We start from the raw sequence: 17,534 nt of genomic DNA on the forward strand, positions 1-17,534 counted from the left end.
GCTATAGGAACTGAAATGAAGAATAATTTACAGGGAATCAACAGTAGAGTAGAGGACGCTGAGAATCAAATCAGCAATTTGGAACATGCGAAAACAAAAAACACCCAACCAGAAGAGCAAAAAGAAAAAAGAATCCAGAAATATGAAAATAGTATAAGGAGCCTCTGGGACAACTTCAAGAGGCTCAACATTCGTATTATTGGGGTGCCAGAAGAGGCAGGAAGAGACCAAGGAATTGAAAACCTATTTGAAAAAATAATGACAGAAAACTTCCCCTACCTAGGGAAGGAAATCGACTTACAAGTCCAGGAAGCGCAGAGGGTCCCAAACAAGAGGAACCCAAAGAGGCCCACAGCAAGACACATCATAATTAAAATGCCAAAGGTTAAAGACAAAGAGAGAATCTTAAAAGCAGCAAGAGAAAAGCAGTTAGTTACCTACAAGGGAGCACCCATACGACCATCAGCTGATTTCTCAACAGAAACTTTGCAGGCCAGAAGGGAGTGGCAAGAAATATTCAAAGTGGTGAAAAACATGAAACTACAACCAAGATTTCTCTACCCAGCAAAGCTATCATTTAGAATTGAAGCTCAAATAAAGAGCTTCACAGATAAGAAAAAGCTAAAGGAGTTCATCACCACCAGACGAGCACTACAGGAAAAGTTGAAGGGTCTTCTTTAAGAAGAAGCTAATGAACAAAAGAATCTGACCAACTAAATAGATCCAGAGACACTGACACATGCAACAGACGATCATATTTGAGAGGAAAGAGGGAAGGGGGGTGGAGGGTGGGAAGAGATTAACCAAAGAAGTTATATGCATAACCCATGGACACAGTCAATAACAGGGTGAAGGCCTGGGAAGGGGGTGGGAGCGAAGCGGAGGGGATCAATTGAGGGGGAAAATGGGACACCTGTAATACTCTCAACAATAAAGATAAATTTAAAAATAAATAAACATTAGGAAAAAAATGAATTATCATGCCCTCCACTCCTTGCTATCTGTTTTGCAGAGGTAACCAGTGTTAACAGTTTAGTGAGTCTTTTCTTCTACATACATGTATGTCTTTACTTTTTCAACTTAAGTTAGGTTATGCTTACTTTTGCTTTTTTCATTTGACAATATATCTTAGACATTGAGCAATGTCATTTTTTAAATGTGGCACAATATCCCACAGTATAAATGTATCATAATTTATTTATTGGTGTATAATTAAATTGTTTCCAATTTTTTATTGTCATAAAAATGCTTTGGTAAGTATTCTTATAACAAATGTCTTTGTACTCATATGTGAATATGTTGGTAGGACCAATTCCTAGACATTGAACACTTAGGAAAAAAGATTATGCATAATAAAACTTTTGGTTGGTGACTGCCAAACTGTAGATCTTTCTATAGCACAATCCCTATTATTACAACAAATTATAGGGGACCACTCAAACCATGAATCAATAGCTATAGAGCAGGGTTCTCCAGGTGTGGTCCCTAGACCAGCAGCGTCAGTATCACCTGGGAATTATTAGAAATGCAATTTCTTGTGCTCCATTCCTGATATATGCATATGTATATGTATATATGTGTGTATACACATATATATATACATATATACATATGTAGAGAGAGAGACAGAGAAACAGAGACACAGAGAGATAGAGGCAGAAACAGAGAGGTTTATTTTAAAGAATTGGCTCACATAATTATGGAGTCTGATAAGTCCCAACATCTGCAGGCAGCAAGCTAGAGACCCAGAAGAGCCAATGGGTAGTTCCAGTGCGAAAGCTGGCAGGCTCAAGACTTAGGAAGAGCTGATGTTTCACTTGGAATCCAAAGGCAGAAGAAAACTGATGCCCAGCTGGAAGGCAGTCAAGCAAAAGAAATCCTCCTACTCAGACTTTGTTCTATTCAGGCCTTCAGTTGATTGGATGAGGTCCGTCCACATTAGGGAGGGTCATGTGCTTTATTCAGTCTACTTACTCAGTGCTAACCTCATTCAGAAACACCCTCACAGACACACCCAGAATACTGTTTGACCAAATATCTGGACACCTTAGTGCAATCAAGTTGGCACATAAAATTAATCATCATAGTCCCTGGATGCTCAATCAGAGCTCTGGGAAGAAGCTAGCAATCTTTTCTAACGCTCCCCAGGTGATTCTGATGTACACCAGAGTCTGGAAACCACTGCTCTAGAGCGAGTGGGCTTTCTTACTACTCAGATTTGTGCTTGGGGTCATGGAAAATGCCTTTTGAGAATTCACAACCTGGCGGATTAGTAACTGACCCTGGTAAATAATAGCCATCTCATTAGCTAGCTAGCGTAGAGAAAGGGCATTGTCATCAGGAACTGAGGAGAGATGGATTCTGTTTCCTCCCTGTCCTAGAGCTTCATAAACATCAGCTTGAGAACCTACAGGTACCTTCTCTGAAGGACTCTCCTGTTTGTTGATTTCAGATCCTCAGTCTTCAGTAAACGTGGACCTGTATCGTGGAGCTGAGCGCGTGAGCAGGGCCTTCTCTGCCCTTGTTGATCAAATCACCTTGCCCAACTCGAAGTGAAAAGGAATCCATTCTCAAAGGCCCCTTGGGGTGATGACAAAACATATTTTCAAAATCTATACTAAAAGAATTAAGCCTTCTACCCCCTCTCTCAATAGTCTGGTGTGAAGCATGAAGAAAATTTTATTTGCAATGTCCTTATTCATGTGTCTTAGTTCTTCAAAGTAAAGCCTTTGGGAGTGAGAGGTGGTCAAGGGAAATGGAAAGGAGAGGTGGCATCAAATCTAGACATGCTGAGGTTCTGGTAGAGGGCCATTCTTACTCTAAAAACTTTGGAAGTTTTTAAATAAGATTCAGGTGTGTGATCTACATGAATTCATGCGACTATCTTCTCTAATATCATTTAAATTATTGAATTGATGACCTAATATTCTATCTGGTTGCTCTCACTCAAGAATAAGCTTACAGAAAAACTAAATACACACAATTGAATGCAATCGGAACTGGTGAAATCTGAATAAACTGGTTTGTACCAGTTTCCTGGTTGTATTGTTATACTAAGTTATGCAAGATATTGTCATTGAGGGAAACTGGATATAGTGTATATAGGATATCTCTGTATTATTTGTTACAACTGTATATAAATCAACAATGCTCTCAAGTGTATTTTTAAAACATGAATATTTCTCTGTAAGACCCCACTTCCAATGAGTTTGGCCAAAGTACCTGTGTGCCTCCTTTCTCTGTATGTATAATTAGGATGTAGATGTTTAACTTAATAATGTCCAAAGTAATGGCTAACTTTTTTACTATTAGAGCACTTGGTTTCTAAGCACCTTGTATGTACTAACTCATTAATCCTCACAACAAACCTAGCAAGTAGATATTTTATAAGAAAACTGAGGCACAGAGAGGGTCAACAACTTGTCCAAAGTTATTTGGTCAGTACTTAAAGAGGCTGAGATTCAAATCCAGTTCCTAAGCCTGTACTCTAACCACTGCTCTGTACTTTCTCTCAATAAATATTGTTATAGTTTCATTGTTTTACCTATTATCTTAATGTGTAGTCCATGCTACATTGAGAGAGGCTTTGAGCTTTTATTTATATGATCTATAATTTCTAGTACTGTTTCCAGAGTGAAGTGATGTCCAATTGTATAGATAGGATTAGGACTGGGTTAGCCCTGTTCAATCTCATCCTAATATTTTTGCATTTGCTTTTCAGCTTATCCCAAGTTTTTTTATTTTAGTTTTGTTGCTCAATGTATTCTCTCCTTCTTCCCTCATCCCAGTTTGTTCCTTACAAGTTCGGTAAGCATGCCCAGAGCACCAGTCAGCAAGCGACAGCCACGGGCCATGTCCTGCCCACTGCCAGTTTTGTACAGGCTATGAGCTAAGAGTGGTTAGTACATTTTTTTAAAATAATTGAAATAATCATGAAGAATAATTATTTTGTGACACTTGTAAATGATATGGATTCAAACTCCAGGGTCCATAAACAAAGCTCTGTTGGAACACAGTCATGCTCATTTATCTAGGTGTTTACAGATGCTTTCATTCTATGGAGGCAGAACTGGTGAGTTGCTACAGAGACTGGATGACCCACAAAGCATAGAATATTTACTATCTGACGCTTTACAGAAAAATCGGGCAGCTCCCGTTGTGTAGACCAAGGTGAGATAGGAGTGAGGCGTAGGCATTGCAAGCATTGTGAGGGTGGCATCTTTTAACAGTTTCTAAGAGGTGATGAGTTTATGTGATGTTTTTTAAGAATATGATTAAAGACATTAGAGAAAGTGCCATGAAAGCAAAACCATGAGCCCATGTAGAAATGGCAGCTGAAGAGTGGCAGCCTCTGGGCGGATCATTCTCCTGACCAAGAGAAGCCGGGGCTGGGCCCTTCCCAGACCCTCCCCCAGGTTTGCTTCCCCAGCTATAGAGGTTGGCTAACCTTCAGACACTGCTGAGTCTTCCAATGATAACCCTTTAGATAAGAATTTTAGCTTATGGAGGGCCCTAAACCTTCAGTGAAAACATTCCCCGGGGTTTCCTTTGGACCTGGAAAAAGCAAGTGGACTGCTAACATATCTGAAATTCAAACTGGTTGTCAATCATCGGTTATCACAGAATGATTGGAGAAATGAGAGTAATTATATGAGATGAAAAGAGCAATGTGTCTGGAGCTCAGGTAAATTTGCTAATTGGTCTTCTCTGTTATGAACCTCATTCAGGCTGGTCATTTTAAGGGGAAAAATTTTACAGGTAATTTTCATATAAAGCTGTTTGTTTTACTTTTAGCTTGCTTTTCAATGCAGAATCTGACCATTTATGAAGTTTTAATAGTTAATCAGACAGAAAATATGTTTATTCACAAATAACATACTTCATGTGATTTTATTTGTGATTTGACTATCATTAATGGTAGCATTAAATATTGAAATAAAGAGACTTCAGTAATATTACTGGGGTCCAGAGCTTTTTATTAATTGTATTTCCATTAGAAGAATCCTTTATTTACCAGGTTTTTATTTTTTTGCTTTGTTTTTTGCTTCATTTAGTTCAAAATATTCAAAAATATTCTTTCAAACAAGATTCAGGTATCATAGGTCCTCAGTAACGGGTAATTAATAAATATAGTCCTTTATATGCCTGTGCATAAGCAATCCAGTGGTTAATTGCTTGTAAGTCATGCAGTGTGTTCAAGTTAAATGTATGGCACTCTAGCTCATTAACAATGTCATGCATCCCAAAGCAAATGGTCACAATGAACACGAAGAATCTGAGTATCCCTCCACCCTTACCCACCTTTGAAAGCTCCTTTAAGTCGTTCAGCCTGTGGGATGATCTGGCAGCAATGTCACCATTTGAGGGAACATGCTAGCGGCCTACAAGAATGAAACTAAGTACTCGGAGAGTGGCTTAATATTTCTCTCTGGACATTCCCACCATTTCAAGTAAATAAATGACCAATAGTCAAGAAAAATATATTTTTTAAAACTCCATAACTTGAGTTAGCTCTGAAGTTAGATTTGTTTTCTCTTTATTTCTGGGCCACTGCTTGCTTTTCCAACCTTGCTGCGCACGTACAGGCTTAGCAAATCTTCAAGCAACTCTTTCTTCTTCGGGGAAGGGATTTGTAATTGCTGAGAATATGCACCTGGAAGTAAAGAAAAGGAACAAATCATTAAGTCTCCAAATTGTTTTCAGGTTAATTAAATATCAGTATATTGGTTTTAAAAGGAAAGTTTGCTATTTCTGTCACTCTATCAAAATTCTGTATAAATTTACTGCGGAAGTGTATATGTAAATTTGTGTTTATGCAGTTTTATGTCCTATGCAGTTTAGTTACATAATATAAATTAAGTAAATTATAATAAGTATATTTGTTATTAACAAATATTAAGATGTTTCTGATTAAAAAAATAAAAATGGTCATTATATAATTTTTGATATAAAAATGTGAAGAAAAAATGTTAATCCACCCTTAATATAATCTTCCAGAAATATCCATAGTTTTATGCATACACACTTTACACCATAATTTAGTTTACCATTGCCCTATTATGGGACAATTAGACAATTTTCAAATTTTCTGTTACTCTAAATAACACTGCAGTGAAGAGCCTCATACTGCATCGTAGGTTATACCTCTGAATGTCTCCTTAGAACCGATTTCTAGATGGGTAATATCTGAATATGTTCCTTAAGAAATTTCTTGAAGTGGGAAATCAAGCATTTGTGAATCTAATTATTTATCTATCTGAAGCATTGTTTTCTCTTCTGATTAAAAAGTAAGCAGCATGAAATTTGCCCGCTAGTTGTACACCAACTGCAAACATCATCAAATTATAAATCTAAATTTCAATTTTCTTGGCATAGAAGAAAACAAAGACTCAATTTTTAAAAAACATAAGCTCCCCAGGCAGGCAAGTTTTTCTGTTCCTCTCTGGCAGAGTAAGATTCGTTAAAGGAAGAGGCAGTCATTTTTGACACAAACAAGGATACACTTTAAAATCCCTTCATGTGTTGCTAATTGAAGTGTTTGCTAATCCAATGCTGTTCTTTTCTATTTGGGAGTTATCATCAGCCTACTCTTTTCCTAAATCAATACATTTCTCTTTCTCTCTCTCCCTTTCCCTCTCCCTCTCTGCCTTCACGTAATTCATCAGAATTTAGTGGGTAAGCCTTGGTACACCGTCCTCACACCTTCCAGATATTTCAGCATTCAATTACTAGCTCATATCGCCCCAGGCTAAATAACATGATCTTTTGAGGGGTTTTTCCTCAAATGATATCTCTAGCCCTCAGATTTTTTGGAATTCTCATTTCATCCTGGACCTCCTCTCTTCCTGCTTATCATTGTCATAAAGAACCACGTTGTCCAGGTCACCCATCACCCAGGTCAGTAAGCTGTCCTTGGGGTAAAGGTCTTCCAGGTTCTTTCCAGAGTTAAATGCATGCCTTTTGTACATTTCTTTTTATAGACTCGCAGAACATTAGAACAGAGACCCTGCAGAGACATTATGGGTCATCTAATTCTGTCCATACCCCTTTTTTTTCAGATGAAGACACTGAGGGCTAAATAAGTTAATTAACTTGCCCGATTACATAGCTATTTGATATCTATTGCTTATACGTGTTGACCCAATATTAACAAATGTGATATATTAACATACACAGTTATATGGGAGTTTTATGTTTTTAACAAAGCAGGATTTAAAGCAACATTTCTCAACTGCATTTAAACTATTTTATTCCAAGACATCAAACAAGAACCTTTTGCATATTATGCAGGCACCTATTATAGTTCTTTTCTTCTGTTCTGATGATTCAGTTTCCCTGAGAACCATAGAGACTAACACCTCTTCACCCTCGCCCCCATCCCAACCTGGTAGCAAAAGAAAAAACTAGTGCAGAATTTGTGCGGGTACATCCAGGGCCAGTGGAGCCACTAGAGATTTAATCAAGCCTCTTGAGACGAAATCTCGATGTTCCTGCTACGATTTAACTTTAAGATATGGTGTCTTCTTGACCCAAGACACTCTTCGATTATAATTGTACAAACCAAATGGAAAGTCTTGTTTCCTGATCTGCAAACAACTGCTTATGTCAAATGTTAGAATAACTTCAATAAAGTGAAATGTTCACTCTTGTTACTTGCATAGCAACTCCAGCTCAAGTTTGCAGACCAGCTGGGTCAATAGCAACTCTGTAGCAAGAGGAAGGAAGTGGCTTCCAAAGTTGAAGTTAAAAGAAGATGGAAATGCCATGTTGAAGTATGCTCAACAAAACTGTCTCAGACTATTCTGACAGGCTTGTTGCAAGCAGGCAAACTGAAAGCTGTTTCGGAGAAAGGATATATGGTTCTTCTCATGTTCAGCTGAACCCAATTATTTTCACTTATTCTATAGATACTTGAGTAATTCAAAGTAAATGCAAAATACCAAAAAAAGAGAGAAAAGATGAGTACAACAGCTAAATATGATAGGAATGGAAGAAAGGGCCCTACAGTGCACATGAGGAAAATATACAGTCCTTACTGAGGCTGATGTTTTGACAGTCTCTGTTCAAAATATTTTTTAAATATTGATAACCAACATTTAGACACTCATTTTGTGTTTCTACTTTAGTAGCTAAGCTGCTGAAAGAATATTTCCTCTAAAAAAGAAAATTGGTTTAAGTTACAATAAATAACACTTGCTAAAATAATATATTCCTCTAAAAAAGAAAATTGGTTTAAGTTACAATAACACTTGCTAAAATAATATAATAATATAAAATAATATATAAAAATTAGTTATGCCTTAGTGTTCCACTTGTGTATAAATAATTCTAATTTATATAATTTAATTATTGAACTATATAATTCTAATTTAATAATTCGCTACCACTCAAACAGCCCTTGCTGTAAATGTTGGAAGCTCATTAGTTGAAACACCACCAAAAAGGGAACAGAAGCAATATGTATAGGGCTAGGGTATCTCTCAACTTACTCCGGGACTAATTATCCCTCATTCTAATTCTAGAAAAGACATTTCTTCTAGTGCCCCTGGAGAAGACTAAATTTTAATATAATATTTACTTAAGTGAAAAACCTCTAAGTTTGTAGAAAGTTTCAAATTATTAAATATTAATTATTCCGCTTGCTGGAAATTAATTACTTGAGATTTGATTTAAAAGCAATGAGGGGGCCATTTTTTTCTATCCTTCACTTCATCAACTAAGTACATCTCAAGGAGCCCTTCTATTTACATGAAAGCAATGTGTTTATTTGTTTTATTTAAAAGTGGCAACAGTTTATGTGTTGTGAATGTTCCCCAGGTTTATATTCAGATCTTCCCAAGTCCATAGCAAATAAACACAAGTTATGACCCAATATTCTGGCTAATGGTAAAAAATATAGTGTTAATTTGGGGGCATCCTTTTACAATTTTATGTTGCGTTTTGGGACCTGTGCTTTCCCCTTACTTGTCTTTCTGACTTTTCCTTGCTGCTGGTCACTGAAGTATAAGGATGAAGACCATATGTTCATGTAAGAAGCTAACATGAAATACAAGAGGAAGTACTATCTATCTTCCTATCACGTGTGTGCCTTTAGGGTTCGCCCAAGAGGAATATATGTGGCAATGGACTCTTCTAAAACCACTTCTCTCTTCCTCGCAATTCAGCACACCCATACTTGATTGACCCCTTCAGGACTTGGGGCCTGGGGTTGACCACCTTGTTTCCTCCCTGTGTGCTGTGGATGCACTGCAGAGATCCTCTCTTCCTCCCCGGCCAATTGCCTCCTTCCTAAGCCATGGTTCCTGGAGAGGATGCAGTCCACATAGATGTCCCAGAAGAGTTGGGCCAGATCCCAAAACAATGCCCCATGCTTCAAGTTCTCAGATGACTTCAGGTAGATCATAAAATCCCAGAAACCTGACACAGAGTTGGAAATCCGAGGCTTCCGCATTTCCAGGAGGAGCACTGAGGACGATTCCCAGCACTGGGGATCAGCTTGGTTAAGAGCCAGCAGGTCTGCCTGGCTATGACAGAAGAAAGGAGGCACACAGCACATCCCCACAATGAGCAGGGAGCAGGTAAGGTTCAAGGGGCGGTAGATCCCTCCTCTGTTTCCAGGATCAGCCATGGCCCTGAAAATGGACATGATGGAAATATCACATATGAATCCCTGCTTGTGCTCCACTCAGTAAAGAAAATAATTATGCCTTTTGGTGCCAACAAAGGAGACACACCATTGTCTTAGGAAAAGTGTTACCCTTCCTCCCATATCACAAGCACCATTCTATCTAAAATGGTTCATTGTTCAGCCAGATAGTGTACAACCAAGACTAATAGACTAAGAAACATGTACTCCTAAGATATATTCCTCTAAGATGAATGAGTGAACTTTTTTTTCCTTAGTAGAGGAATATAGTTTAAAAAAGTATTAAGTGCAACTTTAAAATCTTGTTGCAAGGCTTTCATTATTCTGCAATATTGTAATTTGCTTAGCTACCCTAATCAAGGACTCCCATGCAATTAAGAATTTTAATATATCTCACCCTTGGATGCTTTCCTATTCAGGGTGATTTTAATTTTTTTAAAAAGGTATAAGAATTGTAAAACGCTGTAAATAAAAGTAAACAGGACATAGTGTGCTAAAAAAGTATGTGAGCCAAGGGACATATATTTAACTCATTTAGAGTAAACTCAATAGACATTTTACCAACAGATAAAATCTTCTCCAATTCTGATATAACTTTCATAAAGATGGTATTTTTTCATTTCTCTCTTCTTGCTATAAATCTCAAGAATTTTAACAAAAATAATTTTCCTCTTATTTAACTTTTCTGGCTATCAAAGCCCTGTTGCAATAAAATCAAGGCATCCATATACATCTTTGAAATTATTTTACACTTCAGACAAGTGCAATGAGAAATAATGTTCTTATAATAGTAACCTAAATTTTTCCCAGAAAAAAAAAAAAAGGTTATTTGACTCTTCACAGACTATACAAAATGTATCTCATTTTACAACTCTAATGTAAAGAAAAAAACCCAAGAGGTCTTATCCAGCTCACTTTCAACTTTATCTTATATTTCCAAACCTTTTCGATGTTAGTATCATGAAGGTAAGCAGGGCACATTGAAACATTCAATGATAATATACCATAATATAGAATATTTTTCTTCTGCACAGCAGGAGGACATATTGAGACACCCTGAAATCGGTATTTGAATATATATGTACGTTCCTGTTTTGAAGAGGTACGTTGAGATACAACATGACTCAAAAATGCTCTCTATATTTCAGATCATTTGCACGAGATGACTACCTGAGCAAAATTATATTCGATATGCCCTCTTCCGAACTAAACTAGCAAAGTCGAGGGTCCCCGAGAATGCTTTTCCTTAGGGGACAAGTCCGAGGTGTCCGCGCTAAGTTTCAGGCCGAGGCGGGGCGCTGTCCAGCGTGCTGAAGTTGGCGCTGTGCGGCTCTCCCCGCCAGCCGGGGCCGCAGCGCTCGCTTTGGCTCCTAGAGGTTCCCTTAGGGGATCCCGTCCTCCTGGAGCTTGGAAGTTCCCCAGCCCCGGGGTCCTCCGTGCGCCCCGCTGAGTCCCGCGCGGAGCTCGGTGCGTCTCGCCCCCGCACCTGGTCCCACGGCCTCACCTTCCTCGGAGCTGAGCTGCCGGGGACCCTCTGCGCGTCTTTGCGCCCCACTAGCCTGACTCCACGCCTTTACCCCCAGGGGACAGAAGGGCGCCCCCCCGCACGTACCTGCTCAGCCCTGCCTGGGTCCCCGCGAGCGCGTGGGGAGAGGAGGCGCGGGCTGCTCCGGGAGCGAGCGGAGGGCCCCAGCTTCAGCGCCCCGGCGGCTCGGGCGCCTCTTCTTAAGCGGTGGGAGTGCTGCGCGCCTGTCGAGTCTACGTCAAAGCGCCGGCCAACGGCCGCCACCGCTCGCCCCCAAGTCCGTCTCCCACACCCTCCTCCCTCCCTCCCTTGAAGATCTCCCTCCAGGAAGTCAGCAGGCTTGGCCACACACCGCCTCGCTGACCGTGACCCACCCTCCCTCCACCCAGCGGAACTGAGCCTGCATGCCGGCCTGGGGCGCCGCGTCGCTGCGCGCGGGAACTGGGAAGTTGGGACCCAGCCCCGAGCCGGTCTGGGAGGGAGAGGGATGCTCCGGGTTCCCACTCTCCAGCCGTGCCTTGTTTGAGAACAGAGAGATGCGAGAGAAGACCCGGGACTCTGAAAGCCGGGGGAGGCACCTGGGCGCCCTCCCCGCGCTCAGGAAGGGCTGCAAGCAGCCGGGCGATTCCCGGAGACGGCGCTGGTGTGAATTTCTCCTGCTGGCCCGCGGTCCTGGGCTGGAAGGAGCGGAACACCCCTGGGGCGAGGACGGGGAAGGGGCGTGGAGACTGAGGGATCTGGGAGCTCCCCCTGACCTGGGACAGGAGATCCCTTAATCTCCAGGCGCTGTGGCCTGGATCACCTCGGGAGCCCCGGTGGTGTCCGGCGTCGCTTGAGTCAGCCCACCGCTCCTGATTCACAGCGGGGTCCCTGTTTTCCAAGAAGAGGAACCCGCTGGGGTTGCCTTTGGTTCTGGACTCACAGCTAGTTAATACCCTAGCCCCGGCTAGAGTCCTGACGCCCCTTCGGGGCTCTGCGCACCGTTAGCGTCCATCCTAACTGAAATATCCCCAGCCCAGAGACCTGAGGCAACAGTCCTGCCTTTGCAAGTGTTCCCAGGTTTTGCCCCTTGCCTCAAAACCCTCTAAGCATCCTGAAAACCACTTGTAGTACCCAGTTAGCTGAAGGCTTTTGTGCCAGCTCAATAGTATCCATGGTTACCCTCCAGAGGGGCCAAGGGAGAAACCAGACTTACAACAATGTTTACGCGAAGACGCGGGAGACCCCGCCCCCATCCAAGCGCTAGGAAGACAGAGCTCTGCAGATGTGAAGTGTCCTTCTGTTTCTCAGTCTGTCATCTGGGTGCATTAATGCCCGCTTTAAATTACATCATAAGGATGTGAGAAAAGATCAGAGGTGAGGTCTTGGATTTGCTTCCTGAACTTCAAGGAGCCCTCAGTTTCTTGGAGAAGGTCATTAGAGAAACACAGTGTGTGCGCACAGGGACAGAGTGTGACATGGGAGAGGGAAAGGAAGGGACACTGAAGGCATCTTTGAGGAGGTGAGTGGCGAGCCTCTTGAAGGAGTTACACAGGTGTCCCGAGGCCAAAAGGGAGGGAGGGAGCCGTCTCCTCCAGGCAGAGAAGTCAGCATGAGCAAAGGCATGGAGGGAGCACTCAAAAGAAAGGAGTGTAGAGAGAGAAGGGAGAACAGAGGTAGGGGACGTGGGGATTTAATTCTGGCTTGAGACATGTTGATAGTTACATTACCCTTGAAATCATCCGTATAAAATATGCAGTGCTTACTTCACTTATAAGTGCCTATGTACCAGGCGCTATTCCAGGCGCCGTGTGTACAGATGGCAAATAAAACAAAGTGCCTGTACTCATGGAGCTTATGTTCTACTGGGGGTGGAGAAACAGAATTTCTATTTTAATTTAAAAATTCTATACATGCATAACGATTTGTATTTCTAGTTTCCATGTTGAACAATGAGTTACAAACACATAACTAGCTAATTGTATAAGTAAACAGTGACATGCATGCATGGGTCAATGACGAGAGTCTACCTATCATTCTGAAACCCAAGGGGAAACATATGCGTAACGTGGCAGGTGTGATAAGAAAAAGCGAAAGAGCATCAACAAAAAGTAAAGCAGGTTTAGAAAAGAATGATGGGTATGGATACGCCTGTAGGTAGTATGGGGGGTCAGGGAGCAGAAATTGAGAGAGATGGTGACCAGTGGCCTCAGTTTCTTAAGGAAGTAAGATGCATAGTCATCCACAAAAGGCAAATGAGAGGAGGTGTTAAGCAAGGAACATGGGATAGTAAAAACGCTTTGGCATAATCATTGAAGAGGAGAGAAAATAGGCGAGAAGAGGGAGAGGCACTAGAGCAGCTCTTGCCAATGGGAGTAAAGGCTTTTAAAATTGTTTTTTAAAGCCTAGCTCCTGTCTGCTTATATGCTTTTTGATTCTTTTGAATATAATTACTTGGGACCAGAAGTTTTGACCTTCAGTAAAACTTTCGTAGTGCCACCCTGGAAAATTATGCCCTCATTAAACACATCACATAGGTGCATTGATCAACTTGCACTTGAAAATTAAGTAGTCGTTTTATTGGATATCTTTATTTAGAAGATCCTAAGGACTACATACTGTGTTATAACGTATATTAAGCATTCCTTGGTTATGGGGCAATTGGAGAGTTTGGGAAAGAAATGTGTATCTCTTATCCGAACATTACTATCAGCTTAATAATTGCAAGAGGAACATGACATACTAAGTCCTGCACTTAGATCAAAAGAAAGCCACCACCAAATCACTTGAAAGAAATGTTTTATACTGTTGAACATACAAGAATGCTTGGTTTGATAGCCTATCTTGTGGTTTCATTTCCACAGACTAGACTCTAACGATGACAAACGTTTGGCCGGCACCTGCATTTTGCAGAGCATCATTTTCATACACATGGTCTCATGTGATCCTAAGGAAATGCATTTTACCTTCCTCTTTCCCCCATTTTGCTCCTAAGTTGGGGGATTTCGCTTAGCTGGTAAGAGAACATGGTTCTGTTTCCAAAACTTAGTTTTACTCGTCATTTATCCGTTGTAGATGGCATTCTCGTACAAACACACGCACTCCCTTCACTGTACAGCCTAACCTTACTCGCTCCCCGACACCAACTTCAAGGGAGCACATGGCAGGTCCAATTTACGGAGAGAATAATTTTACCACGTTACATCTGGAATCAATCTATCATGCCGTTCTGACTTGTTAAAAAATATTCAGAGCACCTGTGGGTCATTTAAAATTACATGATACTAAGTAACTGGTTTGACTGGCATTTGTCATCCAAAGAGTTGCTTTGGTTTTATGTGGTTGCAGCCTGGGGCGAAAGAATGACTAGTTGAGAAGTAAATTGCAATTAGCTGAAAGTGCCCCATGGGTAGCTTTTCTGATTTTTGCCACTTGAAGCAATTCTCAAAGACATTAAAAAGGACTTCCGATTAATTTTAATGAAATTCAAGAGCAGTTATATAGATAGTTTGCATCTTCAGCAGCGCATTAACTTGCAAATGGTTGGGCCAGCCTTTAAGAATAGGGTGCTTCTTTAACATTTAGGATCAGATAGTAAAAATAATTACTTTCTCTCATTCTATTATGCTTTTTCATCATTTGAAGATGGCAATAAACAAGGGCAATTTCCTGGAATGCCCATTGGGGTAAGTGATGAGTCAGTAAGTGTGAGTAAATACGTAAGGACAAGTTGCAGTGAAGTAGTCAGATGATATTGGACATTGACTCTAAACTGTAGGAAAGAGATAAGTTACTCAGGGATACAGGAATAGCTCATTCATATTTTTTCTGCTTATACAAGTGAAGATATTATAGCTGGGATCATAGGTATAGTGGTAGCTTCTTTCCAGCATACTTCTTGAGAAGTACCATTTTTGGCCCATTCTTTCCAGTAGGTTGCAGAGCCCCTATGAATTTTTATGGCTTTGTCAAGAGTTGAGTTTATCTCTTGCAATAACCCCAACATTTCAAGAGTGACCACTGTAAGAATTGGCTTTCAGAATTGTCTCATTTTGGGGGCTTCTCATTTCCAAAGGAGACTATGCTTCTGACCTATCTGAGGCTTATATCCTAAGGGAATTTAAATTTATATAAGCATGTTACATATTCAAATATATATGTATGTATGCATATGTATGTGTATGTGTGTATATGTGTGTGTGTATGTATATCCATCCCATCTTCGGATACCATAGTCAGATGAAGTTTCATACCCAACACACTTCTTGGGGGTACACATTCATATGTGGCTTTGAATAAATAATCATGCTGAAAACTTCTAGACTCTAACAAAGTTGTGACAGCAGCCAATGCATTGATTAAATCTTAGTGAGAAACTTATAAATGTCTATATATAAGCTTGTGATCTTTTTTCAACTTGTAAATCTGATCTAGAGTTACTGTCAGAAAGTTCACCACCTCTTCTCTTCAACATGCCATCTGCTGATGTCCAAAATTTTTTGTCATCCCTAGCAGTGAAAGAAATTTTATTTTGGAATAAATTTCTTCAGTTTCCAGTTCAAGATCTCTTTTTCATTAGGCAACAGGAATAAGTGAGAGAATTGTCCAGGAGATCTGTCATACAAATATTGTACAGATCTATTTCATGATCGAAAGATGAATTTTCGATCCATCAGAGTGTTTGGTCTCATGAGTATTTGAGTACAGACCTTCTCAGAGTTTCTTAACTTTAATAAAGAAAATTTTATTTTTTTATTTTCAACCATAGCTAATGAAATGTGGCTCTGGGCCAAGAATGGAAAGGTTAACAAATTTCTGAGAACTCAATGAAATACAAAGTTATTTTGAAATACAGAGTCACCCATAACCATGATTTTCTACTTAGATTGGCTCCTTTTATTTCTATGTTCAATTCCTATTTCTTAAGATGTCTTAAGCTTCTCATCTCTTTCCTGTGTGGCACTGAGAATGTAATTTTGAGACTCAAGAACAATGACCAACTTTGTTGCGTTCCACCTTATGTCAATTGTCTACACCGATACCATAGTGGTCAAGGAATAATATTTTTTCCTGTGGAGAGCTATCATGAAGTTATTAATAAACAACTGCTCTGATGATAAATCAATATTTGGCTTCTAATAAGTATGGGAGTGCCGTCCTCACCTCTTGTTCCTGGAATGCCAAATGCTCATAATTTCAGTTTTGGACTAAAGGAAGTGCAATTATGGTTATAGTAATGGAAGTACAGGGGTTTTTTTGGTTTTGTTTTTTTAAAATTGTCCTTTTATTTTAAATTTTTAAAAATGTTTTTATTGATTTTTAGAGAGAGAGAGGAAGGGAAATGTAGAGAGATATAGAAACATCAATGATGAGAGTCATTGATCGGCTGCCTCCTGCACGCCCCCGACTGGGGATCGAGCCCACAACCCGGGCATGTGTCCTGACCAGGAATTGAACTGTGACTTCCTAGTTCATGGGTCTATGCTCAACGACTGAGCCACAAGGGCTGAGTTTTTTGTTCTTTTGATACACAGAGATTCTGTGAAATTTCAGTGTGGACAACCCTGTTTCTCTCAAAATTTTTTCAGGTATCCTAGTGCAACTCCTGGGTTTTTTGGTAATTGAGTTATATGTTGCCCTTTTTGACCTGCCATTATTGGTCCCACATCATTTGAAATCAGGCTACAGCAGGAAGATCAGATTCACCCTTTCATGCTAAGTTCTGTTCTTGGGACCAACAGAATTCAGTTCTGCTATTGTAATCTCTTAGGACATAGTCCTGGTTTCATGAAGGTAACCTTCTTTTAATGTTGCATTCATCCCATATTTTCTCTCAATATCTTCAGCTCTTTCTCTCCCCACTCTCCTCCTTTTTTCTTCTTCTACCTCCTTGAGAAATTGCCTCTAACTTTAGGTCTTAAATTATTACATCTATAAGTGGTTCTCAAATAAATATTTTCATCTTAACTTCTCTAAAGAGTTTTACTCTTTTTTTTAATAGCCTGCTGGACATTGCAGCTAGATTTCCTTCAAGCCCCTCAAATTCAACAGATCCAAAGTGGAATACATCTCATCTTGAGAATTTTGTTGATCTCCTTCCTACATCCCTACAGCAGGAAGTAGTATTCTACTCTGCTGATCTTCCATAGTAGTTTACCTGTATATATATTTTTTTACCTACTATGACACTTTCGTCATAAGTGGCCATGTTTTCTCTATTTCTCAGCTCCTTAACTAAACTCTAAATATCCTGTAGAGCAGCACCTGGGCATCATATTTTCTGACCCACTATATCTAGCAAGGACCTTTCATTTAGTAGGTGTGTGCATTACTCATTGACTAAAGTTCTTTTTAATATGGGATTGAAAATGGCATTTCTGTATA

The 17,534-nt window shown here is 40.1% G+C and overlaps 2 protein-coding genes across 2 annotated transcripts in view; one reads left to right on the forward strand and one right to left on the reverse strand.

Moving 5' to 3' along the window:
- Window positions 1–2,556, forward strand: part of DYTN (dystrotelin) — a 44,001-nt gene extending 41,445 nt beyond the window's left edge. Inside the window, exon 12 of the mRNA XM_016196860.2 lies at window positions 2,453–2,556. Within this exon, the coding sequence (XP_016052346.2) occupies window positions 2,453–2,556 (104 nt within the window). The remainder of the gene's footprint in view (window positions 1–2,452) is intronic.
- Window positions 2,557–5,519: 2,963 nt separating this feature from the next.
- On the reverse strand, window positions 5,520–9,628 carry FAM237A (family with sequence similarity 237 member A). The gene is made up of 2 exons (XM_016196859.2): window positions 9,217–9,628; window positions 5,520–5,653 (listed from the first exon to the last, which is right to left on the reverse strand). Exons 1-2 carry the CDS (start codon window positions 9,626–9,628, stop codon window positions 5,520–5,522), a joined length of 546 nt encoding a protein of 181 aa, XP_016052345.2.
- Between the last annotated feature and the right edge of the window lie 7,906 nt (window positions 9,629–17,534).

The sequence above is a fragment of the Miniopterus natalensis genome, chromosome 8, assembly GCF_054644295.1.
Source record: "Miniopterus natalensis isolate mMinNat1 chromosome 8, mMinNat1.hap1, whole genome shotgun sequence".
NCBI lineage: Eukaryota > Metazoa > Chordata > Mammalia > Chiroptera > Miniopteridae > Miniopterus > Miniopterus natalensis.